This window comes from Melozone crissalis, unplaced genomic scaffold, assembly GCF_028551555.1.
Source record: "Melozone crissalis strain CALT ecotype California unplaced genomic scaffold, PUWL_Pcris_2 ptg000017l_1, whole genome shotgun sequence".
Taxonomy (NCBI): Eukaryota; Metazoa; Chordata; class Aves; order Passeriformes; family Passerellidae; genus Melozone; species Melozone crissalis.
Genome location: NW_026535795.1, coordinates 1683515 through 1710000, shown reverse-complemented (window position 1 = coordinate 1710000; position 26486 = coordinate 1683515). Strand labels below are relative to the sequence as shown.

The 26486-nt window shown below is 44.5% G+C and overlaps 1 protein-coding gene across 4 annotated transcripts in view; it reads right to left on the bottom strand.

Moving 5' to 3' along the window:
• The window catches only part of TSHZ2 (teashirt zinc finger homeobox 2), a 204482-nt gene extending 188110 nt beyond the window's left edge, over nt 1-16372 (bottom strand). For all 4 annotated transcript variants that reach the window (XM_054274677.1, XM_054274678.1, XM_054274679.1 and 1 more), the window contains exon 1: nt 16257-16372. In XM_054274677.1, coding sequence (XP_054130652.1) covers nt 16257-16296 — 40 coding nt within the window. In that variant the 5' untranslated portion in view covers nt 16297-16372. The remainder of the gene's footprint in view (nt 1-16256) is intronic.
• Nucleotides 16373-26486: the final 10114 nt, after the last annotated feature.

The following is a 26486-nucleotide window of genomic DNA, read 5'->3' as shown; positions in this document are numbered from 1 at the left end:
GCTCTTTTAAAAACCTCACATTATGGCTGGAACTTTTGTTGGATTTGTTGCACTTTCTACTGTAAGGTTATGCCAGTTTGTCATCCTGCCAGTCCTGTTTTCTGTCTCAGTCAACTGGGATAAACACTTAGCCCTCCTTTTTCTTTCCCTATTACCACACTCCTTGCCTGTAACTGGTATAGATTACATCAGAAATTCCTTGCTGAGCCAGCTCTGCTAATAATTCTTGTTCTAAATCACAGAAAAAAACCTGTGAAATGTAATCATGTCCATACTTTTGTCCACTGCAAATACCCGGAAGATGAAATTAAATCTTACAAAGAGCAATCCATCTCTTACTCAATCACTCCAGGACAAACTGAAGTGCCAGAGCAATGGTTTTACTGTGTTTGTGTGAACTCGTGTTACAGGCTGAGGCCACGGGCTGGGAATCTGCGATTTGCCAGTCCAGATGGGATTAGAAATCACTGTCACGTATGAAACGTCTGGCTCTCAATGAAATTATCTTTGAGGGGCAGCTTTATAAAGACACTTTCCACAGAAGTGGGAGAGGAGTAGAAAAGGGGCTGTATGTAACTGTACAGCTGAGATCAAATTCAATTAGAGCTGAGAGTTTGCAGCATTTTCAGTGAACTCTTTCCCTCAGCAAGCACCACGCTGGTTACTCAGCCTCTCCACCACCAGTTAAGTGACTGCTGTGGCCTGATCACTCCTTGGGACCCGTTTTTAAAGGCAGAAGGTGGCACACAGCCATGCTGATGGCCCTGCAGCCATGTTTCTAAAGAAGTGTGACAGTGAGTGACACATGGTGACTGCAGGGCTGGCACACCCCGGCCCTTGCAGCACCTTCTCCCCACGTGCACGCACCCAGCAAACCAGCAGCAGCACTTTATCTCCCCTCAGCAAGGCCTCTGCTCCTGGAAAACCACTCACTTCAGTCCAACCATGCCTTTTTAGCTAATTGGCACAGAGAAAAGCAGTTAAATGTAACAGAAACCAGGGCTTCCAAAGGAAGATAACATTTTTGAAGCCACGATTTCTATTGCTTTTTATTACCTTTACCTATGTTTTATATGACAAGGGGTCAGAGAACAGATGCAGATGCTAGACTGGGTGGCTGAGTAAATGAAGTCAACTTCTGCAGAGAAATGCAGAAGGAAGTTAGAAGACATGAGTGAATTCACTTCAGTAGCCAAATGAAGTTTTGACTCACTGCTGACTCAAGTAAAATTCCAATTTAATACACCTCCAAAGCATAACCTCTTCTAGATAAAACAACAGTAATCCACTAACCAAATACACTCAGAAGAGAAAGGGAAATTCTGAGTAAGAGTACAAATATGAATCATTATTCTGATAATGTTTTTGTTATTATTTTTGCAGATGAATCTGAAAGCTCTTAGGACTCAATTAGGTTACCACAGCCAATAAAGATGAAAAGCAAAAGCAAGGCAGATACTTTCTGCCTAGACACCGTGGTGATGGGCACATCAGAAATGAGGTAGATTAGATAGATGAAGTAGACAGACACATCTAACTGTCCTCCAGTGCACTCATTTGTTTGACAGCCTGGAAAATGCCAACATTCCTGGGATTAAATGAAAATAGAAAATTGCATTTTCACTGTAAAGTATACATGGAACTTTCCTATGTCAGATTCTCTTTGTTAAAATAAACCAGGGCCCAACCACGTCCTCCCAGAGTGACCAAAGCACAGTAAGATAAATGACATAGAAACCAAGGCACCACCGAGAGCCCTTGGGCTGTTACCTTTGTAGCCAGGTTTTAGGGGAGTGATAATGACCTGCACACACGTTGAGACATTAATTTTTTCCTGAGCTCAACAGCACCAAATATCCTAAACTGCCCATCTTGCATTGCTGTCTTGATATCGTAATTCTTTTATCCACGACTTCCAGCTGCTTTACCTTTATGGGCTGGTCAAACAATTTTTGTTCTGTGGTGCCTTTTCCCCCACTTCCCCCTTCAAAAAAGCAAAGGTAAATATCTTGGATGCAAAAAATACAGAAGAGCACTGAGTGGAGTGGCCGTCCCCAGAGGCTGCTGGGCCAGGTCTGTCCCTGTGCGGCTCTGCCCAGCTCCCAGAGCAGCACATGCACACGCTGACACACGGTTCACACTTGTGCCCACACTCCATCCTTCCTCCAGGACGTGTGCTCCATGCAGAGCTGGCAGTGCCCACCCCAGCCCTGGCAGCAGCACTGCTGAGCCCGGGGAGCCGAGCTGAGCGACATCCCGGAGCTGCTGGGGAGAACAGCATCCAGCTCCTTGTGACAGTTTTCCCCACACAACATCACAATCAGCCAAACACACTTGTAATCTACTGCAGCTGGTGTTTCTATAATTGATAGAGATATAAAAGCCCTTTTTGCTAAAGTTGTACTTTTGTATTTTTTTTTCTTGGGGGAGTTGTGAGAAAGCAGCTACAAAAAGCAAGCTTTAAATCTCAGATAATGTAGCTCCCTTTAGAATCCCGAGCTTAAAGCGAGTAGTTACGAGTTTTAGCAATGCAAAAAAAGGGAGCTAAAAACAAACATTTATTTTACTTGACGTAGCAAAACAGTGGATTAAAAAGTTAAATCAATGTGCCGTCTGAATGGTTCCTGCTGTAGCTGCAATTTCAAATGAAATAAGAATGTTATAAAAACTCGCCCATATTAGGCACATTTGGAAATGTCTCCTTGTAACTGTTCTTTAAGTGTTCTGTCTATGAGCACTAACAGGTCACTGCACAGGAAATGCAAAAATATGTTACATTTTAATCAGGGCATATAAAATACTGTCTAGAATGTTACATTGCCCTTGGGAATCTGAAGTAAGTAGAGGAACTTTTACAAAGTCCAGGTCACTCTCCCCATTACATCACTGTTTAAAAAAAAATATTATTAGGTTACATTACAGAGATGTCATGTATTAGAACTTTCTCAGTTGCAGGATGATGGCTAAGAGATGCTTATTTCCTTGGAGAAACTCGTAATCGCTCCCTTGCTCCCCTGCTCATACTTTGTATATTGGAAATAGTGCATTTTAACTGAATCAAAATGTTTCCAAACAATTATAAAGAGGGAGGACTAATATAAAAATGAGACTGTTCGTATACTCACAGCAACAACAAATTTCAGCACTTTTACCCTAACACACACACGCAAATTGAAACTCAGCCTGGCTGCACCTCATAGGTGATAAAAAATGAAAGAAGGGATTTTAGCAGACATGTTTGGGAATGATTAAGGTAAAATGTCCCTAATCCAAACAAATGGAAACCCAGATGTTGATGGCATCATAACATTCCTCTGTGTTCCTGCAACTCTTTCTCCACATGATTTACATTTGTTTAACCCAAATCACAAGTTTGTAAAATCTTTAATAAGCTCACCAAAACAGCAAAAGAGCAATGCAGAGATGAGTGTTTTCTAGATTAACATTCTCAAGATTTTAGTTATTTAATGCATAAATGCTGGAGGTGACACAAACCAGTACAATAACCTGAAGGCAACCTGCTCTGCTGAGCCTGATTCGAGTTTTGTGGCTGACTTTCAGATACAAAGATCAGATTTATAGGAAAAAACTCCCATGGGGCAGCAAACAAAATGAAATAAAATAACATTAAATAAAATAACGCCTGTCTCTGAGTAAAACCTAAGTGAGAGCCACAGGGGCCCAGGGCAGGTACCCACACAGCGACCCAGGGACCAGCCCTCCACCATGGGCATGTTGGGGCAAGAGAGGAGCTCTCAGACTAGCAAGCCTTTTATCTGCACAGATATCTGTGGTTGAAACTCCTGGCAGGATTCTTTGTGCTGTCTCTGAGCTGCTTTTGTACCACAGCTCCTTCACTGCCCAGAGTGCCCACGCTCCCTTCAGCCTGACCCACCCCGGCCATGCCAGGCCTGACCAACACCCCGTCCCACACTCCAACACCTCCCAAACACACCAAATATATCAAATATGCCATTGCCACACATTCTAAATGGGGTCACCAACCTGTCCATGAGTTGCCTGAGCTCTTCCACCGTCCTGTTGGCTCTGCCATCCAAGGGCAGCCCTGCGCCTGCCCGGCACCATCTTCTCCTGGTTTCCGCACCAGGAATTGGGATTTTCCTCCTTTCCACTGGGTTTTGCACTTTTCCTGAGCTGCCTGTGCCATGCATGTGGATGGGATTTCATCTCTGCCATTCAGCTAACATGGAGGGCACAGCTCTGGCCAATTTTAAGAGGATTTTTTGACTTTTTCCCCACAGAAGAAGGTCCCGCCTCACGCGCGCTGGGCCTACCACGCCATGGCGGCCCCTCAGGCCTGGCGCTGCCAGCCCGGCACGGCCCGGCAGGGTTTGTCCCAGCTGGGCTGGATGGATTTCCTGCACACACCTTTCTGTGTGTGAGGTGTGGATGAGCACAGGCTTTGGGACAGCCAGCTGGGGGTCCCATGGGTGCAGCCACACTGGTTCACACCCAGGCCTGACCAGGCAGGAGCTGCCGGCCGTGCTCCTGGCACAGCCTCACGGTCACTGTGCTGCTCTACACTGACCAGGCAATAAAGTCATGCACACGAGTTTACCCCTGTTTGCTGTGGATATTTGATCATTTTATGCTTTCTGCCCCTCTTGTCCACGTTCTGCTCCCTAAATCTCTCTTCTTCCTCCCTCAAGGCCTGTGCTCCAGCTAAACACAAACAAAACCTTTTCATCAATCTCCTTCTGCTCGGACCCATGGCTGCCACTGCAGCCACTGCCCTACTTATCCCCAGCTCAACTGTTTTTTAAGGAAATGTAATTGAAAAAGAGAAACCAAAAACAGAGCATGTGTGGTGGGGATGGCACGTTGGAGAATGCTGTGTCACCTTCTAAAAATTCTTTGGCAACAGCAACTTTTAGGTTTTATAAGTCAGACAAATTTGGGTGGATTTTCTCAGGGAAAGCAGAAGATATCTCTGAAAAATGTTCACGTCACTGCCAGAAAGCTCAATGGTCCCACAGCTTTGAAATAAACCCTGATGAACGTCTTCTAATTTTTTGCCAAATAACATCCTACCCTAAATTACAGGAAGAACGCTTTAAGAAAGAAAACACAGATTTTAATAATGGAAATGGTCTCTTTGAGCAGCTCAGAACTGGAAACATTAGAACCAGTAGAAATTAAACTTCTCAACAGGAAACCCCAAACAATCTGGACTATAAGAACTGTTGAGTCTATAACACAGAAGTTATTGCTGCCATGCCCTGGGCTATCCAGTGCTCCCACATCCACACAACACTGTTCTCAAGGATTATGCTGGTTTTCTGCTCTGTTCAAGATTTTCCCTATTTTTTCCCTACTTTTACTATTACATATCTGAACTTTTACTACATTCAAGGCCTGCCAGGCAGGTGAAGATGCTGAGCCCTGGGCACCAGTGTTGGCTCCTTGCCCTGCCCTACTCACTGCACCTTGCCTCTCCAGTCTGAACAACCCAGACAGAGAAAGAGCTCCTCAGACAAAAAGCAAAACAAAAAACTACATCTGTAATTCCAACCACAGCAAAGGCTGATGACTTGTGCTGTCATATTTGAGCTGTTTTTTCTCATGCACGAGTAAAACAATAACCAGGCGAGGCTGAAAATCCCAGGTCTGAGTCCCTGATTCACTCAGAGCAGCCCTTGGCCATAAATTTCAGCACTGCCTTAAAAATGGATAGAAACTCTTTTTAATCATCAAGTATTCAGGTGCTCATTACTGATATATACTTTAATGATGTGCCTTTAAATTTTGGTCTAGTTTTAAAAATACAGTTTCTTCTAATTCCATATTAAATTCAGGCCTTGTAATTTTGTTCAGGTGCTTTTTCCTTTCTAAGGTCTGCTTGAAACACAAAATTTAAAGAGTTTGCTCTGCCAGGTGATGTTTTGTTAGCTTTTGACAAGAGAAAATATTTAATCCCTTACTCCGAATATTAGTTTAATTGTCACAAATAATTAAACTCTTACGAGTTAGAGACATCTTCAGACATTTTGACAATACATATTAAGAGACACTTTAAGGCAAATCTGCACAGATCGGCTTTTATTTGTTATGCTAAACGATGATGCATCCTGATTGCATTTGTTCCTTATTTGTGTGTGCAACAGGAGACGTACTGTGAATGATCTGTAAGGAATAAAATGACAGTATTTGACAGGCTAGGAAATGTCTGGGCAAGGATACAGGAGAAGGAACCCTGAGAGGGCATTGTTTATGGAGGGGCAATGGGGAGAGACATTCCCTTCAATCTAAGGCAATGAAAGGCGCCAACAACTAAATTACAGTTAATAACAGTAAGAAATAAACATAAATTACATATACAAGGCTCAAGCTCAAGGACTTTGGACCACTAAAAATATATATTATTATATCAATTATCAACGAGAGACAAATTCCCATCCTGGGAATTTGCATACGAACTCTAATAACCTACTATTCAGAAATAGAGGCAAGTATTAATTTCCACATGAAAAGGAGCCACGGGAGAGCCTCCCAAGCCCCCAGCTCTGGAGGAGAAAGCCCTACCTGGTGATTCAGCACCTCTGCTCAAGAGGGTAGCAGGTGGTCTCCCAGGTAAGGCAGATCAGCCCCATATTACCTAAGATTTATTCAGAGTTCCTGTCAATATAATGGCTGAAACAACCATTGCTGAGAGGTAATAAGGTGTGAAAATAAACATAAACAACCCTTAATGAATCCAGAGGTTATTACCTGCACCATATTTCTTCTATAGGCAATAAATACATCTCCAGTCCAGGCAAACAACATAAAAGTGCCCCTGATTGAGGCCCAATTCCAGTTTACACAAGAGAGGGAACTGAGGGAGGTCCATGGGAATTTGGTGCTAAAGGCTTTTGAAAATTCAGGTCTCTCTTTAGCTGCCCATGCAAGGATTGAGACCCCCTAGGCCTGCAAGCTGAGCCTCCAACTCTATCACCAGAGAACTCCAACCTCCTCTGGCAGTCTGGGTGTAGGAAAATGTGTATGGCCTGCTCAGCTGCAATTACACCAGGTTTTACACATTTCTCAGGGCAATGCTTTATAGACAGTCACATCCAGCTCTCCAAAGAAATGCAGAACAGTTTGTGGGAAGAAAAGTAACAGGAACCAAATTCCCTGCTCCTGAAACTTACCACTGACCAAAAACTAGAATGTCAAAAACCTGATTATTCTGTCTAAAACTCCTGCTTAGCCAAGCTCCCTTGGCTTGGTAGAATTAACAGAGCTCTGCTTTCCCAAACCACGAGCCCTCCCATTTTTGGGAGCTCCTGGCCAAGGGCAAAGTGCCTCTTCCACCAGCACAGGGAATTGCATGGGAGGGATGGAACTGCATTTCCACCTTCCCCAGGCTCCCAGCTGGGCTGCTCCCTCTTCTCCCCAGCACAGACCAGGGATGCCTTGAGCTTCCAGCCCAGACTTCCCTCCTGGAAATGCTCTGATGGTAGAAACGTGATCTAGTACCTCGAGCAGGGAATTGGGAGCAAACGCTGCTTGACCTTGAGCAAACCAGGTAAAACCTCCCGGGTTCAATTCGCCTTTCTGTACAGCTGAGGGGAAATATTCCACATCTCTGGGGTTATTCTGAGGAGTATCAGCAAGAAACCCCCGGAGGAAAGGTGCTACGTGTGAAGAAATATTGCTCCACTGCCTAACAAAGGACACAAATACGAGCAGGATCCACGCAGCTAATCAAAAGCACTGGAAAGCTTTTAATGTTTTTAGCATTTAATGCTACAGATGATCAATATAACTGCTTAGCTTCTTTCTCCTTTCCCGTGTTAATTTAATGCTACTTGTACTGTGCTTATGTATGGCACGAGACGGCTGAAAAACACATAAAAAAATAATTTTGGTAGACCAATACAGCAGCTGGCACAAGGTTTCTTCGATACAAAACATAAAATCATAAAAGACCCAGCGCTTTCCTGTGAAGTCCACTCACCCTGTGGGGAGCAAATGAGTTCTTCCTATATGTACAAAGAAAATTGCAGACCTTATAAATTGTGCTGGTGATTCGCCGTGCAATTCACACAAAAAATATTTATATATGGAAAATTCAGAGTAAAATCTCTCTATGAAAAATAGAAATTACTTCTGTCCAAGTGCAGAGAGAGTGATAGAAATAAGGTTGTTGTCTGCACACAACAAACTGCATCAATGTGCAGATTTTCATTCCTATCTCCTCTAAGCAGAGTTTCGCTAGGAAAAAAAAACATCTGAGCTATCAAGGTATTCTAGAGAATTTAATTATTTTCATTAAAAACAAGAACTGTAAGCTGCTCCTTTTTTCAATAGGAATTCTGCCCCAGTTCCACATAAACAGACCCAATATCACTCCAGCAAAGTTGCTTTGGGAATATGTAACAGCCTTTTTTAAGTTATGAAAGCAATATTGGATGAGATTTACTACAATTTAAGATAAGTGGGTCTTAATTTTATATGAACAGAGAGACTTAAAAAGCAGGAAGGAAGAGTTCCAATTATATTGTGCTGGAATATCAGGCCCTCTGCAAAATTGCCCCTTTTCTGTTTTACATGCATAAAAACAAGCACAACAGGCTTTTCAATTAAATGAGTCTTTTGAGAGAGATGCAGGAAGAGCCAGCGAGCTCCTTAAAACTTTATTGCTTTTTATCTTTGTCAGGTAGGGCTGTGAGTTGAAAATGACCTGTTCTTTGCAGCTCACAGTCCTTCCTGTGAGCCTTTTCTTCCTCTTTGACCCATCACTTTTAAAGGTTTCCCAAAACGGGAATGCGAGGCTCGATCTGGATTAGTTTTCCCCATCTACTCGGTAGTTGTGCTTTTCCACAGCCATGCAGAGCTCAGGATGTTTCCCAGAGTCTCTTCAGCATTGGGAGTAACTTTAATGAGCCTCAGTATCATTAGAGGAGAGCAGTTTACAGAACACAGGGAGAAAAGACACAGAAAGGAATAAGATACAGCTCTAATAGATACAAGCCATGGAGATGAAAGAACGAAGTCAGCATCTCATTTGCATTAATACAATAAAAATACAGCATTAATGTTGCTAGTTGTAAATTTTTTTTCAATAAAGTTCAGCCTGATTATATCTGGGAAAAAGGTAGGCTGTGCATTCCTCGTAGTATTTATCCTATAAAGAGCAGTGGCTGCCTATTAACTTTCTAGATTTAATTGCCACTAAAAGCAATCTCCAGGAAACTTCAATTGAAAGTCACTCCTCAAGAACCGATGGTCTGAGCTCTCAGAACTGCTTTGTTTATGGCAACACAAAGCCAGAGCTCCAATTCACACAGCTCCACTCCATCATTATGTTCAGTATTTTGTTTACTGATATTATGTGTGTGTATGTCTATAATTATACACCCAGACACACACACACCAGTTCATCACCAGAATCAGGCAAAAGCAATACTGCCAACCTTGTTTAGACAGCAAGCACAAAGCACAACCTCAAAAATCATGGGACTGGCTGAAAATGATGGGAAGTTAAAAACAGTCACTCTGAGAATCAAGGCATTTTTCTTCTGCTTAAGAACTTCCAGCCTGCTTGTTTTCAAGCTCCTCTCCAGAGCGAGCAGTTTGAAATAAATTTCCTTTAAAAATGCATATTGGACACTTGCATAATCATCATCAGACTCCAGGAGCTGGAGGTTTGAAGAAAATAAACCCTAACAAAGGACTTTGAGGGGACACCACTGCTCACAGCACAGTTCTAACACTTCGGCAAAGATTGGTGCAATAATCAAAACCTGCTCTGAAGAACCGAGCTCTCCAGGTGCATCCCTCTCCCAGACAGGCACTTTCCTCCCCTCCTTGCAGGTATGGATGTGTGCATGCCTGAAAAGGATCCGTTTCTCAGACATTTAGGGCTGTTTGTTCTATTTAACTGTGGAATTTTACCCGTGCTTGGGACCATCAGGCGCTGCACGTTAGAAACTCGGTATTTTTCACAATCAGATCCTGTCATTTTGAAGCTATTGTTGTGCCGTTCTTTTTCCTAGGGCAAAGGGGGGAAACATTTCTTTTAGGGAAACAAAGATTCTCTTCATTTTTCTAAATGAAACACTTAATGCAACAATTAGATCAGAAGACCAGTTTTTCCACTTCTTTTTTTTTTGCCTGAGAAAGCTCACAAGGTAATGGATGAAAAGCCAGCAACAGTTGAAGAGGGATGTGTAAATCTAATGGGAAACACTGTGCTTCTGTGATGCTTTTCTCCTTGAAACCTTAAAAAATACACGGTTTGCTGTCAAGGTACTTCTGAGTTGCAGAAGCCGTTATTATAACACGGTAAAAATTACCCTGTGCCAACAGCCTCGAGTGAGAAGCCACCTTAATGAGAAATAACTGCTTTTAGCCCCTAAAAGCACATGGAACTTTCAGGCTTTGGATTTGCAACCCCATTTTCAGGCGTTTTCTCGAGAGCCGCCGCCCCTGTGCACAACATGAACACCGTGCCTTAAAAAAGGTTTTTTTAAAAGCCCATCTCACCTCCTGGTACCCAGAACCAGTGCTCAGTCATTATCACAGAGCACGGAAACGTGACTGAGGAGGGAAGTTGGCCGAGCAAGCAGAATATCTCAGTCATCCAGCCTTCAGGAAAGAATAGCTCACTAGCGTTAGGAACAGAAGCTCCAAGCAGAACTGGCCCTGGATTCAAAGCTTAATGGAAGAATCTGGTCCCTCCTCAGAGGCAGAATGCTTCTCCAGGAACAGATATACTGAATTTTGTGGCTGAACAGCCCAGTCTTACACAGACAGTCCTTCCACAGGCCAGTCACCCACTGAAGCAAAGTGCTGAGCAAGAGCTGCTGAACTGGGCCCACTCTCATGTAAATGATTGTAATTAAATAGGTAATGAAAAATCCCTGCTCTTGCATGAATGAAATGGAAGATTTCAGCTCGGAGTGTAATGTGGTTCCACTTGGCTCCTGTATCAGATTTGGAGACAAATGAAAATGTCTCTCTGCTTGCGTGAGCACGCTTTGGAGGTAAAACTTCACAAATATTTTCATTTTGCAGAGAAGAGGGAAAACCAAAGGCTTATTCTAGCAGCAAAGTCTGTAGGATCCCACCTTTTTAAGGCAGAACGTGGCACACACATCTCAACCCGAGAAGCATTAAACAGAATTTGAATAATTTTACTTTGCCTCTGCTAATAACACGTCATCCAGTGGAAGAACCAGGCCTTACTCTCCCCTCCACCAGCTGACATGATATTTTTTTTACATTTGAGCTCTTAAGATCTGCACAATAGCTTAACACAATAAGTGTTTAGCCTCTGGTTCCAACTGTAATTGATAGAGTACAGTTCCATTCCCTCTGCTGCTGCTAAGTTGGGAATTGCAGCCACAGCAACTGACAGCTTTTTTTTCTCCGCGAGTCTGGAGTTGCTCTCTGGGAGTGATGTCCTCATCGGGATGGGAAGGGAAATGACGGCAGAAAAGCTCACCCTGGCCCTGTGCTACCGAGGGACTCCGGGGACCTCTGCTAGGGGAGACAGCTCCTTGAGGTGGGTGATGAAAATGAGAGCAAAAATCAGGAGGAGAAGGCTCCGGGAGGAAATTTCCAAAATGCTGCCGATTTGGAGAAAATGGGCTTCTCAGAGAGCACGGAGGAGGGAGAGCAGTTATGCACTAGGATTTCTGACAATGGACACGCTTTCAAAAGTGCTGTAAAATTGTGTCATTTGCTGATGGAAATGTCTTTTGTTTCCCAGTCCCGGGGGCTGAACCTGGGTGCGCCCCGCTCTTCAGAGAGTGGGGAGATACTGGGCTAGGATAAATGAGAGGAAAATTGAAATAGGGAAATAGGCACTAAAATGAACGTGATTTCAAATTGTCCCGTTCAGGCCTGAGTTCTGACACGGGAAAAAAATTTCCAAGCAGCTTTGGGCTTAGGAGCCGACTGCAGAATTTAACGCAGATGGCGACTAATTTTGGTGCCTCTTTAGTTGCAAAAGTACCTATTTTTGAAGATATTTAATTAACCAGGATTTAAAGGCTCCTCTTGTTTGTGAGCACCTTGGCCTTTTTGTCATCTGTCAGCATTGTGATGTGCACTGTAAGTGAAGGGTTCTGAGGCATGAACTGTTTAGGTGGTTTTGATGTGCAGTTGCTTTTCTGGAGGATGTTGAAACAAAACAGTGCTGCCATTTCTACAGTTTTATTCAGCACTGCTTCCTTGGAATCTGCTGCCACTGCCCCTGTTATAAAGGATACAAACGATCCTGGAACAGCCACAGTGCTCCTGGATACATTTATAGAGATATCTGGATGCCTTTCACCATAGAAATACAGGGAGCAAGCCTTGCTGGTTATTTACTCTGCTCTCTGCACAAGCAGAATTTCACATTCTAAATACAATCCTGGTTTAAATAACCTTTCCTACTAAGGTGCAAGCTGCAGCTTTAAAGAACTCCCTGCTCACCATCTTCTGCTTGCTGCTCTATGAGGACTCTTCCAAAAACAAACCCGTGTTATTCTACAGCTCCAATAAACAGAATAAATGTCCCTGAGACCTGCTTCTGCTGTACTTCTCCCCAGCTCTGGTTGTTAGCTAGTCTGTCGGGGCTGAGAGAGAAGGAAAAGAAGAAATATAAAATTTCACCCGCAAAGGGCGTTAAGTCCAGATTCCTCTTTGCAGGCTTTAGAAAAGCAAACTACCAATTCATGATCACAAAATAAAATATGCACATTTAAACAAGCTGCAGGGGAAAGGAGAGTTTAATCCAGTGAAATTGTGTTTGAAAGCTATTTCATACCCCTAGGAATAAAATCTGAATAGCAATTCTGCTTTGCTTCCACCCTTTTTCCACCCTCCTGTTAATATATTACCATTTGTTATGGAATCGTTACGAGACTTTTGCCCCAGACGTGGCTGCATTTTGCTGAAGGATGAAGGAGTTTGTGGGCCTGAGCCTCGTCCTGCTCACAGGAGCAGCCAGGACTCAGTGATGCTTCAGGGGAGCGATGTTTGATTCGCACCTGAGCGGGGAAGAATTGGCCCCGTTTGTAAAGCCTTGGGGTGAGAGCCCCAACACACACGGGCTGCTTATTGCAGACACAGGTCCCATCCTAAAGCTGCCTCTGATGGAAAGAGCTGCAACTCTCTGCCTCAAGAACTATCGACTTGGCAAATGACGCTCTCAAAAAGCAGGGATGATTCAGAAAAGATTCGGCCCTGCAAAGATCAAAATGCGTTTGACATCGTTTCGGTGTTGATGTGAAATAAAGTGGCTCTAAAAGTGTAACCGGAGAGCAGAAATCCCCATCATCACACATAAATAGTGCCCCATTTATCCAATTACACTCCCTTGTTTCATTACAATGCTCTGGAATATATTTCTTAGGAATACAAGGCTTAAAATTAATAATAGAAAAGGACAAAATTGCCACGTATATTTCTCTAGATAGATTTTCATCTAACAGCAGGACCTCACTTCTGATTCACTCGCTGGTTCTCTCTAACCTTTACATTATTCATTAATCAAACTCGAAACCTGCTTTCAAAGTCAGTGCATGGCAGTAATTATTTACAGTTGTGCATAGTATTTAATTTTAAGCAATGACAAAAGCAGACATGTCCAGAATCATAAGGCTTATCATTTTTCTTCCCTCGGAGGTGAACTATCTGAAGAAACTAAAAGTTGCAAACTTCTCTTCAATATCTCTGCTGCCATCAAGACAAAATGCAGTGCAACTGATACCTTTGAACTTGTACAACTAAAAATAAATAAAAGTGAAAATTAAGTAATATATAATGTATTAACTCCTTTAAATAAAAGGACTAAGGAGCTTTGCTATCAGCCTTGATGAGAGATACATTTCTTATTGCACAGTCTGTCTCCTGTCACTTTGAGGTATTTTTCACCATACAAAACAGAACCTCAGTATTATCCCTGAAAATGAAAGTCAGTTTTAAGAACTATATACAACAGGCACGTCTGCTCTTTGAAACTCCCCCCTACCCCCCACAAACAGACAAATACAACTTCAAAGCAGGAGAACTACTGCAAATGTATAAACCTACTTCAAATAGTTCTGCTGGCTGAAACTGGACTGCATTTGCAGGATTTTGCTCACCTGAAACAACATTGATCTGAGGAGAAATCTAATCAAAGAAATGCACCACTGAAGAGCAATGCACGTTTTATAATGAGAATGAGAAAGGAGAGATCTAATTGTGGTCGTACGAGTTTCTCCCTTGTCACTAAGATCTTAAAAATGCTGTAGGATCCTGGATAAAAACATCTCTTACTGTATCTCAGCAGGGAAATCCCGGGAAACAACAGCACGGGCTCTGCTCGCAAAAATTTACTTACTGTATCCTATGCTTCTAAAAAGGAACACCGTGCCCCTGCCATGAAAAGATACTACACAGATTCCAAGTGAAAATTCTACTTTGAAACCCAAATAAAATGAAGCCTCCTGTTCCTGACAGAGAGAAAAAAGGAGCAGCTCTAGCACTGTCATTGTGCCGATCAGCATCCATGAAAAAGCAGCTATTTATTTATCCTGCAAGTTGAAAATGTGAATGCCTTATCCAGATCAAACCTCTTGGTGAAGAAAATAATAATAGCGACTCTGACAGCAGAGGCCTCCCGAATACATATATATATATATTTATTTATTTATATAAACGTGTATTTCTAGCAGAGCTGTTATTTATGGCGATGACGGTAAATTTGGGATCTCTGCCTGCCAGGAATCCCAACCTGCATAGGTACATTCACTGGGCACGTCCCAAAAGCTCCTGCCTGCAGCCCATTGTCCTGCACCCAAGGAAATGCAGCCAGAGCTGAGAGTTGATAAAAGTTCTGCGTGTCCCAGTTTCTCTGGGGTGACATTTCCCCTGCGTGGATCCCAAGCACTACTTCACAAAGTTTATCCAAGTGTGCCACTAAACTTGCCCATACGTTTTGTCCCACATTTGCTGTGCTACACCCAGGAAATACTCACAAGGGCGAGGGAAAATTTTTGAACTAAAGACATCAAATATGAGTTTTCTTTAAAGAACTAATCCCAGGAAGGACACAAAGGGAAAAAAGAAGGGAAAAAACCCGCCTACATTAAAAGCCAAACAAGATAATAATTGTGCATGTCTGGCTAAGAGAATCTAGAGGGCAAGCCTTACGTCATTGGCACTTGGGTTACCATGGTGAGTGATTTATTGATATATATCAAGAATGAATAGATCAAAGGCAGCAAGATGACAGGTGATCAATCAAATGTCAAATCAAAGCTGGCAATCAACTGGAAAGCTGATTTTTCAGTGGGTGGGTCTGGCAGAAGAAAAATGAACTTCCATATTGCGCTTCCCAGAAACAAAACCCTACCACACTATTAAAAAAAAAATAAAAAGCAATTAAGGAGCCTGAAAGAAAACTCTTTGAAAAGATTTACTATACAGACCCACTCGTCTGTTTCTTTTTCTTGGCCCCCAAAAGAAAAAGAACACCCTACAATGACAAAGAAAACACTTCCAAAGTTGCAAACTATTTTCTTCTGTTAAAAAAAAATAATAAATTGCAAAACCACTTGGCATGTGCAAATATATAAACTCGGCTACGAAACAAAAGAAGGATTTGATTTGAAAATGTGGATTGTCTTCTAACAGTCAGAACGTTTCATTTTATTTCCTGTTGCAATTTTCACCACTGATGATCAAAGGCTGAACTTCCCCACCGGGTTCATCAGCAGAGAGAGTCCCTGTACTATTTCAGGCACACACAGCGCTCTCTCACACACACACCCGGCCAGAACTGCCATCAGAAATACGGCGAAATAAAAGATTAAACACCCCGACCCACTTCGCGAAACACACGGATCCAAAGCGAAAGCCACCGGGAGGGGGGAAAACCAGAAAGGAGGGAGGGAAAAAAAAAAAATCTATCCTAAAGCGAAAAGCGAAGGGAAGCCCGGCTGCTTTCGGCTCGGGCAGGGGAAGGGGCAGGGGGAGAAGGGGCCGGGGGAAGAAAGTTGGGGGGAAAGTTTGGTGCGGGCAGCGGAGCGGGAGCGGCGGCGAGCCGGGGGCAGCGGCGGAGGGCGAGCGGACAGCCCGGGCGCAGCAAAACCCGGCAATAAGCGATGAAACTGGCTCCTCGGACTCACGGAGGGAAAGGGAGGGGGAGGGGGATAAATAAATAAAGATCCAGCCCGGAAAAGCAAGGGTGACCCTAAATAATAATAAAGATGGGGGTAGGAGTGGAAGGAGTGGAGAGACAGAGGCTGTGTAAGTGGATGGCTTCTCCTTACCTGCAGCCCGTTTGGGTGCTTGCTGTTTCCTCCTTGGCATCGCTCTACTTTCTCCAATCTCACTTCTGTCCCCAGATCCGAGAGCCCTGAGTCGCTCCTGAGCCGTGTTCCTCTGCCTCTCAGCTGCTTCCCCAGCACCCCCCTCAAGCCTCCCCTGCCCCCCTCCTTTCCACTTCACTGATAGGAACCTGTTTGGTTTTTATTTTATTTTAGAGATCTAGGTTTCTTTCTTTCTCTTTCTCTCTCTCTCTCTCTCTCTCTCCTTTTTTTTTTTTTTTTTTTTTTTTTGGTTGGCTTTTTTTTTTTTTTTTTAACTGTTGCAACACTTGCTTTGCTTTGATTCAAACATCCAAGCTCAGGAGCAAATGAAAGGCGCCCACAGTGCCAGAAAACGGTAATAAATAAATAACAAAATAGATCTGTATATATTAAAAAGGCAGCTCTGGAGAGACTGTGGGGCTGGCTGCTTCCTCCCTTCCCTGTCCTGTCCTCCTCCTCCTCGCAGAGCCGTATGGCGGAGCGGTGCCCGGGTGTGCGCGGTGTGTGTGTGTGTGCGTGCGTGTGTGTGCGCGGAGCGCCGCAGGTTCCGTGCTGTCAGATGCCAGGCAGTGAGTGATATGGGAGCGGACAGGGAGGCTCGGGATGGGAGGAAATGTGGGATCCGCACACACACGCGCGCACACGCACCCCCGGCGCGGGCACACGCGCGCACACGCGCTCACACACACACACACACACACACGCGCGCCCCGCACACACACGCGCGCACACGCACACACAGGCAGGGCGAGGCGATGCCAGCGAACATCGATCCGCCGAGCAAACTGAACATTAACAAACTCCTCCTCCGCGACCCGATGACAGGAGGAAATTTACTCCGCGCAGCCGGGCGGCAGAGCCGTTCATTAAAGAGACAGGGCGCCGGCACCGCGCCCGCCGCCGCCAGCGCCGCCGCCGCCCCGCCGGCCCCGCGGGGACACCGCTCCCCACGCGGGGACACCCCCTCTGCAAACCAGCCCCCCAATGCGGGGACACCGCTCCCCACGCGGGGACACCCCCTCCTCACACCCCCCCCCCCCCCCCACGCGGGGACACCCCCTTTCCAACCCCCCCCAATGCGGGGACACCGCTCCCCACGCGGGGACACCCCCTCTCCAAACCCCCTCCCCGTACGGCACCATCCCCTCCCTATGCGGGACCTTCCCCCGCACACGCGGGACCACCCCACACCCCCACCCCGGGTCACCCCGGCCCCGCAGGATGCGCTCCCCAAGCGAGGGCGCTGCGGGCAGCCGGGCCCGGGGCCCGCTGATCCACCCGAGACAGGGCGGGCCCAGGGGAGAGCAGGGATTTGCAGCAAGGATCCCGCTGGGCGGCCCGGGGCGCTCCTGCCGCGGGGCTGCCCGCGGCTGCCGGGTCACCGGGGCGCCCCTCAGGTGTGCCCGGGGCTGGGGATCGGGGGATGCTCCCCCAGGTGTGCCCGGGGCTGGGGACCGGGGCTGGGGACCGGGGGATGCTCCCCCAGGTGTGCCCGGGGCTGGGGACCGGGGGATGCTCCCCCAGGTGTGCCCGGGGCTGGGGACCGGGGCTGGGGACCGGGGGATGCTCCCCCAGGTGCTCTCTCCCGCCTGTGGATAGCCCAGGGCTGGTGACCAGGTCCCTTCCCTGCCCAGGATGTCACTCTGCACCCTGAGGTGTCCCAGCTGTAGGAAAATGAAGGGATCAGAGGGTTGGACATCGAAGTTTGGTGAAGTTTGGGTGAAACCTCTCTGCTCCCCGAATTCCCCCTGGCACCTGGATTTAGGGACAGTCAGGTCCATCCATCAGCTTTTCCTTCAGCTGCTGTGAACACCTTGAGGGTTTAAATGGGATGGAAAGGATAGATTTGGGATGGAAAGGATAGTCTAATTTCTATGTATTCAACTATAATTTGTATAAGACCTCCTAAAAGTGTTTTTTCTGATACTCCATATCTTAAACCAAGAGGTTGCTGTAGAACTGAGGTTTTACCCTTTTTATTTTTTTTCCGGTTTTGGCATTTGACTCTTTCTAATGAAACTGTTGGGTTTAATAGGAATAATTTGCATACCTCTCAAATATAAATATAAATATAAATATAAATGTAAATATAAATATAATGAATATAAATATATAAAAATATATGTTTAATGTATCTGTTGGTTACAAACAACTAACACAGAGCCACTGTGTTGTAGCTGGTGTCGCTGAGCCATCTGCAAGGACAGGCCTGCAGTCCCCCAGTGACCTTTGTGTCCAGCAGCCCAACACCAGGCTGTGTTTATGAAAGTGTCCCCCTAACTGCTGTCACTGAAATTATTTGATTGCCTTCCCTGTACGAACTCCAGCAATTTTTATATGCAATAACAAAGTATTTATTGGTGCAAGCAAATGCTTCGTTTGAAAGATAAAATAGGAAAACACTACTATAAAATACTCATTTTTCCACTTCTGCCTGGCATAACTCACCCAGGAGCGAACAGCCCTGCTGGAATCAGTGGGAATTGTGGGGATCTTGGATACCTGTGTGCAGCAGGTGTAAAACCCTGCTGGGGCACACCAGGGATTTCCACTTTGTCTCCAGCCCAGGCAGGTGTAAACACAGGGCCAGGAGGGGCCACAGCAGAGGGACAATTATGCCTGCCCTGGATGAGGAGCAATGACACACTACCTGCCTTGGGAAGGGCAGCCTGGACCTGGATCAGGCAGTTCAGCACAGGGTAGCAAACTAAGATTTTCCCTTCATCTTTTGTGTGCCTTGAGTTGAGATTTTGAACCCTTCAGCTTCTGCGTGTTGGCTCCCAAATCAGAAAACTGCAGGTACCTCTGGCTGGTGTTCTGTTTCCTCTCCTCCCTGGGTGCACAGAGAGGTGCAGCACCTCCCATAGATTGTTTATTGTGAAGGATTAAATGCTGTTTAACCCATTGATGCTGCAGTAAGGTTTCTCCCAACTGTGGGACACGGTGTGGGTGCTGGGACACTCGCAGGCACGAGGGGTGGAACATGACAGAGGACAGAGTGCTGTGCTATTTTACCCTCTCCCTGTGCTGCTCCTGTGCGAGCTGCAGAGGCAGGAGCCGTGGGTCAGGCAGGGCAGCAGCTCACAGCTATTGTTCTCCAGAGCCGTGGCTCCAGTCCAAACGTGCGCGCCGGGGACGGGATTTGTGTCGGTGCCGCTCGCAGGCTCCACGTGCGAGATGAGAAAGTCGCCGCTTTAAATGGTTACTCCTTGGGGAAAGGGGAATTGAGAAGATGGACTTGCGAGTGGAGCAGGAGTGAGATGGCACCCTATCCTCGGTGATAAATGGGAGCATTAACAAGGCTTGGTCGAGAGGAACCCTACAGATTTATGGCTTCCTGTCTCCACCAGCAGATGCCATTATGGCTGACAGAACAGAATGCCTTTCAAGAGGGAACTGGGCTGGGATTATGAAGAAGGGGGGAAAAAAAGCAAGCAGAGTCTGGTGTCCATTTTTATCCACTGGTCAGAATCGGCTGATAGGTTTGAATAGAGCTGGAAGTACCCAGCGTGCGTGTGCTCCCTGCTCCTGTTATTTATAACAAAGTTGGTGAAGGTCATTTAGCATCTCTTTTAGCACGGGAAGAACCCATAATATTTACTGAAAGCATTTTTGCACTCTTGAAAATTAGAGATAATAAAATGAACAGATAGCACTGGAGGCTTCCTTGGCTTATCCAATGGAATAATCTCGATGGGTGCATAATGTTTACTTTGGAAATGCAGCAAATGATTCTGAAGCTATATTGAATTTTATCTATTTTTATTACATTGCAGAATAATATTTCTCTTTCCTGACAAAATGTTATGACCAGTAATAGCAATGGCAGTTATGCATGTTCAAAAAAGAGTAATCAAATGTCATGCTTCAGGGCATGAGCTGAATTCCCCACTGGGATCCAGAAGGATTTTTTTCCCCCCAAATATAGCAATATACAATCAAGTAGGTATGTTCTTAGAGGATTTCCAATTTCTTGGTTAGGTGCAGATTACATGGAGCAACAGTGTGACCTGGGATTGTGAAAATCCTCTCTTGCTGCAGTTTGGGCTGGTTTGGGTCTGATTTTTCAGCCTAATATGAGTGAGTTGTTGTGCCTCACAGGAAAGTTTACAGCCACTTGTGTGTGCAATAAAGGGCCAAATGCTCTTTGTGTACCTCTGATAACAGTTCCCATCAGTGCAGTCACAACAAGCTCAGCCCTGTGACTTGCAGTGTTTTATCTTACTTATTTTTGTTGTCCATCTTTCCTTCAGTGACTGTTCTGCTGATAATTAAACGTGGGGATTGTTTTCTTTCCTTCCTTTTTTTTCCCCTCTAGAAGTAATATATATGTAGGTACACAACTCCTCTTGAATGAACTTCACAGTGTTGGTGACCCCTTTCACGCTTTCCCTACCACTGCAGAGAAAGAAAAAGTGGAAATTCTGGTAAGTCCTGCAAACAAAGAAAGATTTGATAAATAAATAATTTTCAGTATTGCCGGTTAATGACATTGTCAGCCTCAGTGTTTACTTCTTTCTTTTTAGAATTATTGGAGGAAAATTATTTTAAAAAGGATTTGGGTTACAACGATTTTGAAAGAATCAACTTGAGGACAGACTGAGGGTTCTTTAGAGAAAATAGAGAACCCTGTAGATCTGTTGCAGTCCCTGCCTAGGAACAGCTTTAACTGTTCTCATTCCATTGAGGCACATTTGACCAACACCATGCAGATTCAACAGCTCCTCTGGGCAACCTCTTCCAGTGGCTTTACCATGGAAAAATTCATCCTACTGCTGGAAAACTGGGGGTTTTTGGGGGCTATCTCAAATAAAATGGAGAACAGTTTCTTCCCTTCCTCTTTGAGGCAGTTTTTAACATCTTTGCAGACATGTGACCCCCATCCCCAAACCATCCCCACTTCTTCAGCCATCCCTTGCACATCACACTCCCTGGCCCTCATTTCCCTGCTCCGTGGCTGGACAACATATGATTTGAGGTGCAGTGCCAAAACCTGACTGCTGGATTGTGTTTTCCACCTCCCCAGCAGCGAGTGGGATTACTTCACATGTCTAACACATGACACTGCTGTTTACATGTCCCAGTTTGACACCCGCCCTTTCTGCAGCAGCATGACACCGTTGACTCACAGAGAGCTCCTGATTCAGTGCAGCCCCAGCTGCTTTCCTGCAGAACTGCTTTGTAATCACTTGTCCCCATCCTATATTTGAGCAGTTGATTATGCATCAGTGACAACTTTGCACTGATTCATCTTGAATTGCATCCTATTTTTTCCGAGTGTTCCTGCAATTTGTCAGGCTCGTTCTGGATTACAATGCTGCCTTCAAAGGCTGCTGCCGTCCCCCCTGGCTCGGCACCATCTGCAGATCTGCTGCTCAATATTTGCTGTTCCACCTCCTGAGACATTAATAAAAGTGTTGGATATTGCCAGGCCCAGGACACTCTCCAGACATTATTCCAGCCTGACAATGGGCCGTGAGGGGATAATTCTGGAGTGTGATTTTCCTACCTCTTCCAACCCTCTGCAAGTCATCTGGAGCATGTGTCACCCAGGGAACAGGGACAGGACAAGGGAAAATGGCCTCAAGCTGTGCCAGGGAGGCTCAGGCTGGACATCAGGAGGAATTTCTGCATGGAAAGGGTGGTCAGGCTTTGGCAGGGGCTGCCCAGGGAGGTTTGGAGTGCCCATCCCTGGAGGTTGCTCAGGAACTCCTGGAGGTGGCACTCAGTACTCTGGGCTGGGGACAAATTGGGGACCATGCACAGCTGGGACTGGATGGTCCTGGAGCTCTTTTCTGGAAACTGTTGGGCCTCCACAAGATTTCAGAGATGGCCGCTGGTAGTCCTGAGGTTCTTCTGAGACCTGTTCAATGTCCTGACCTTTCCTCTGTGCTTTCTAAGTCGTCTCAAGCTCTCCTCCTCCTGCAGCCAGAGCTCCCCTCCTCTGACACTGGCCCGGATTATTTCTGCAATCTGATCACAGCTGATTCCCAGGGCGAGGATGAAAGTAAAAAAGGCTTTCTTAGGGTGATCTGTCAGAAACTTTCTCCCTTTGCTGAGTGACAGATGTAATCTTTCCCGGGTCTTTTCCTGCATAGAGAAGGCACTTACCAAACACTTTCTCCTTATTATGTTCCTCCGAGTTGTATCTCATTTGGTGACTTTCTCTTTGTAATTCTTCCCCTGTGTGTTCATGGCCACTGTGAGGAACTCAGATTAGTTTTTGCTGCTCTTTTTTCCCATTTAGGCAAGTACTCATTTGTTTACAGAATATTTCTTTAGGATTTTGCTTTTGTAAGAATATTCTGTGTTGTGTTATAGAATAATCCTTCTGTCCCAAGAGGGTGGAACAGCAGCACTGGGGCAAAATCCTTTTTCCCCTTGGTCTGCGCACAGATGAGTTTGGTGGGGTGGTAGGGAAGGTTAAATTTCCCCTCCTGGGATGAAATGCTGCTATCACCAATAATTTCTGCTTTGAGTCATGAGAGCATTTCCAGAGCTCTTTCCCTTCTAATCTTCACTGCAGGATTCACCCTTTGGTGCAAAACAGGCCCTGGGGTTTGAGCTCCCATCTCACTGCAAAATCTCCTCTTTTGGGGCCAAGTAAGGAGAGTTTCAAGCAGTGCAGGGTTTGCAGAGCTCTGGCTGCAGCTCCCTTCTCCAGCCACATCTGGGGCTCATTTCTGCCCAGTGCCACCAGCTCACTGTCACACCTGATCCCACTGCACACCCAGCTCACCTTCACCCACGCCAGCCCAGCTCCAGAATCCATCATCATTCACTCTTGCAAAGGCTGAAACAGCCTGGAAGCTTTCCTTTTCTGAACTGAATTTCTCCTTCCTTAACTCACAACAAGTCTCCAGTTTGAAAAAAAAAAACAGAAATAAGCACTCTGCTTTTTCTGAAATAAGTACAGCAGGTGAAATCATCATATCATTTGTGGTATCATGTCCCACCAAACCAGCAAAAGCAGCTAATTAAATGAGTTGGATCTAAAAGTTGTTCACTCCACAATCCACAAACCTATTTTCTTCAGTGTATATTAAGTCCCTGATCAGCAGTGACTTGGACTTGTGTATTTATTTTCTTTTTTAAAAAACAGCAAGCTAGTTAGGATTTTGGAAAATAATAACAATTAACTGGAACTGGGCAAAAATTGACCATAGTCTTCAACAAATCCTTGGAAAAAGACATAATTTAAAAAAAGGAAAGCTGAAATCTGCCATTTTTAGGAAGGAAAAGCATCATCCAGCAGGCAGTGTTCTTCCTGCTCCTTTTTTCTTAAAATACCAGGTTCCATTGAAAAATCTGTTTTAAAAGATTCTTAAAAATAAACTTGGAGTGTTCAAGTTATAAGTGGTGATGTTTTATGCAATGTCTGTGTGGCTGCTGCAAAAGAGAAGTTTGAAGATGATATGAGGGTTTTTTCCCAGTAAATCCAAAATACGACTGTGCAGAGCTTAATTTGAAATGAGGAAATGAACAGCACAGGGACTGCATTTAGCTGCCCATGATGCCAGCAGCAATTTTTATCTTTTATTAGTTTGGTTATTTTGATTATTTATCGCTACTGAATGAATTTATGCTGAAAATTGGAATAATTGATATATCTGTAAAATAATGTGCCCTAAAATGGTTGTGGTGCTTTGTAAAGCCTCCAGGACTGTGTTGCTTATAAATGGGGAAAAGGTGAGGCTAATTTATTATATTTATAATAATTATATTATTAAATATATAATATTATAAATATTATTATATTTACCTAAATATGTTAAAAATCTGTAATTCCCCAAATTGTCACTTGTCCCATGTCCCCCAAGACATCCTGGGAGTTTTTTCCATTCCAGTAAAGATAAATGGACAACCACAGTTTACACATACCTAGCACATTTGTTTAATAAACAATGCTGAGAAAGCTTTGAAACTGAAAATCTACAGGCACTGAAAGGGACAAAATGCTTAATTTCAAGTCATCAAAGTCTTTCAATTGAAATGTAATTTTAACAAATTGATGTGAGGGTGGAAGTTTTTGTATGGCGGAACTCGAGAGTTCAAAAAACAAAAAGTGAAAACTGAAGGAAAGCAGTGGGGTTTTTCTAGAGAACTCCCCAAAGTCTGTTCTCAATATTCGTGAGAACGTTTGCACCTGGCTCCAACGACTGAACGATCATTGCTGGGTGGGGCTCGCTCGCCCCAGGTGCTCCCAATCTCCATCCAGAATTGGGGTGATGCAGATCCCAAGGAGCTGTTGCAGTTCCCCCAATGAGCAGGGCAGGGGCACCATTTAAGGGATCCACCAGGTTCTGCCCGGTTTTGGGAGGCTCGGGATGCGCCAGGGAGAGGATTTCCCTTCCACTGCTCAGCCCTGCACATCTTTCCCTCAGGTAAGTGATTTTCAGTTCTATTTTTTTATTGTGCTTTTACTGTGGCCTGGTTTGAGTTTGTTCTGTGAAGGAATTTCTCTGAAGGAAAAAAGATAATTTCTTTCTCTCCATAAGCAGAGAGAAACTCAAGTTTGTTGATTTGCCTGCAAACTCCGGTGCTGAAGTGTTGATGCATAAGTTGGTAACATAGTTAATACTTTCTCTGTAATCAATGTAGCTTTAGTTTTAAAAAAATGGAGTTTTGTAAGTGGATCACAATCAATTGAGAAGCTGGAGATGGAAAGCGAAGAGTTTTCTGTAGAAATGTCTGAAAGTTATAAAAGAACACCTCAGAAATGTGGAAGTCTAAAGCACTAAGAGTAAAAACTGTGAAGAAAAGTAGTTTCCTAATTGGAAATTTAGGAATGAGAAGTAAGGTGTTCAGAAACAACAAGACTTGCTGTTAAACAGAACTTATTTGGTTTGTGTTAAAAGGGATGAAAATAAGAATGATAAAAACCTGGAATTGGTCTTGGTTTTGGGTGCGAAGGCTAACTGTGGTGTAATAATGCTGTGTTTGTGGTTATTTAGAAAAAGTGCTGTGTGGTTCTCTTCCTTTGATTAAAGCAAAGTTCTGTGAGTTTTTCAATGTCCATCTCTGGCTGGAATGTTGTTCCCTTTGCTCCCAAGTGCCGAGGCACTTGTGGAGCTCCTGTGTCACTGGTGGCCAGCAATGCCACCATCCTGTGCTGTCCCAGGGGCTCAGAGGAGGCTGGAGGGGCTCTGCACACTGCTGAGGGCTGGAGAGCCCAGATTCAGGTGTTTTCCATCCCCTTATTATCTCCTGGCAGTGCTGAGCCCATCGGGGTGATGCCTCCTGCCCAGAGACAGAACCGACTTTGGTGCCTGGGACCCCTTGGGAAAACGTTCAGTGGTTATTTTTTGTGCAAAGGCTTTCTGAGAGAGAAGTCTGAGGCTGTTCAGGTTTGCTTTTAGGGTTTTCCATTTTAAAAAAAAAAAGATATTTAATGGGGGAAAGGAATTTTAGGTTTGTGGAGCAATACTACAAAAGGAACCATTGAGCCATTTTCATGGAGGTTGAATGACACTTTTATGGTCCTTTCTCTACTCCTGCTTTCAATATAAATGGTATAGCAAATACAGGTGAAAAAAAGCAAAAAAAAAAGCCCACCTGTCAAAATATAGCTCTGTTTGGTTACCTCTGTCCACGGGACAATTTTAGTAACCTGTCAATCAATGGGCTGCTAAATAGCCTCTCCAAAGCACAATCTGCTATTTCAGACGACATCAGTGTGTCAATCATTTATTGAATCAAAGCCAAATTTGAAGCAAAGCAAGCCCAGTTTGTCAATCACTGCTCAGTATTCTCTCCACTAACCACCTGACAGCTTTTAACTTTTCACTTTTATATTCCATGCAGCTAGTTAAGATTCTTTCATTTTTAATTGGCCTTCCTTTATGATTGGTAGCTAAGCAACTAATATGTTGTTTTATATGGTAATAATGGGCCCAAACTTGAGAGCTTTCTTGACCATCCCTATTTGTTGTTGGGAAATTATTTTCCTTCAAGTTGCTAAATAGCAGATGTAGCAGAAACAGTTATTTAATTATGGGTTGTCCTGTTGTTTCTATCTATAAACACTTTTGGCACTGTTTAAAAATAAATACTGCATGCGCTGGCAAATATATACTGAGTGATTTTAACTCCTGATAGAGTCCTTTGGAATTTCATTGCTCATTTACAGGGAAAACTGGGTGCAAAAAGGAAAGGATTGCCAAAAAAGCAGTTTGGAAAAATATTAGCAGA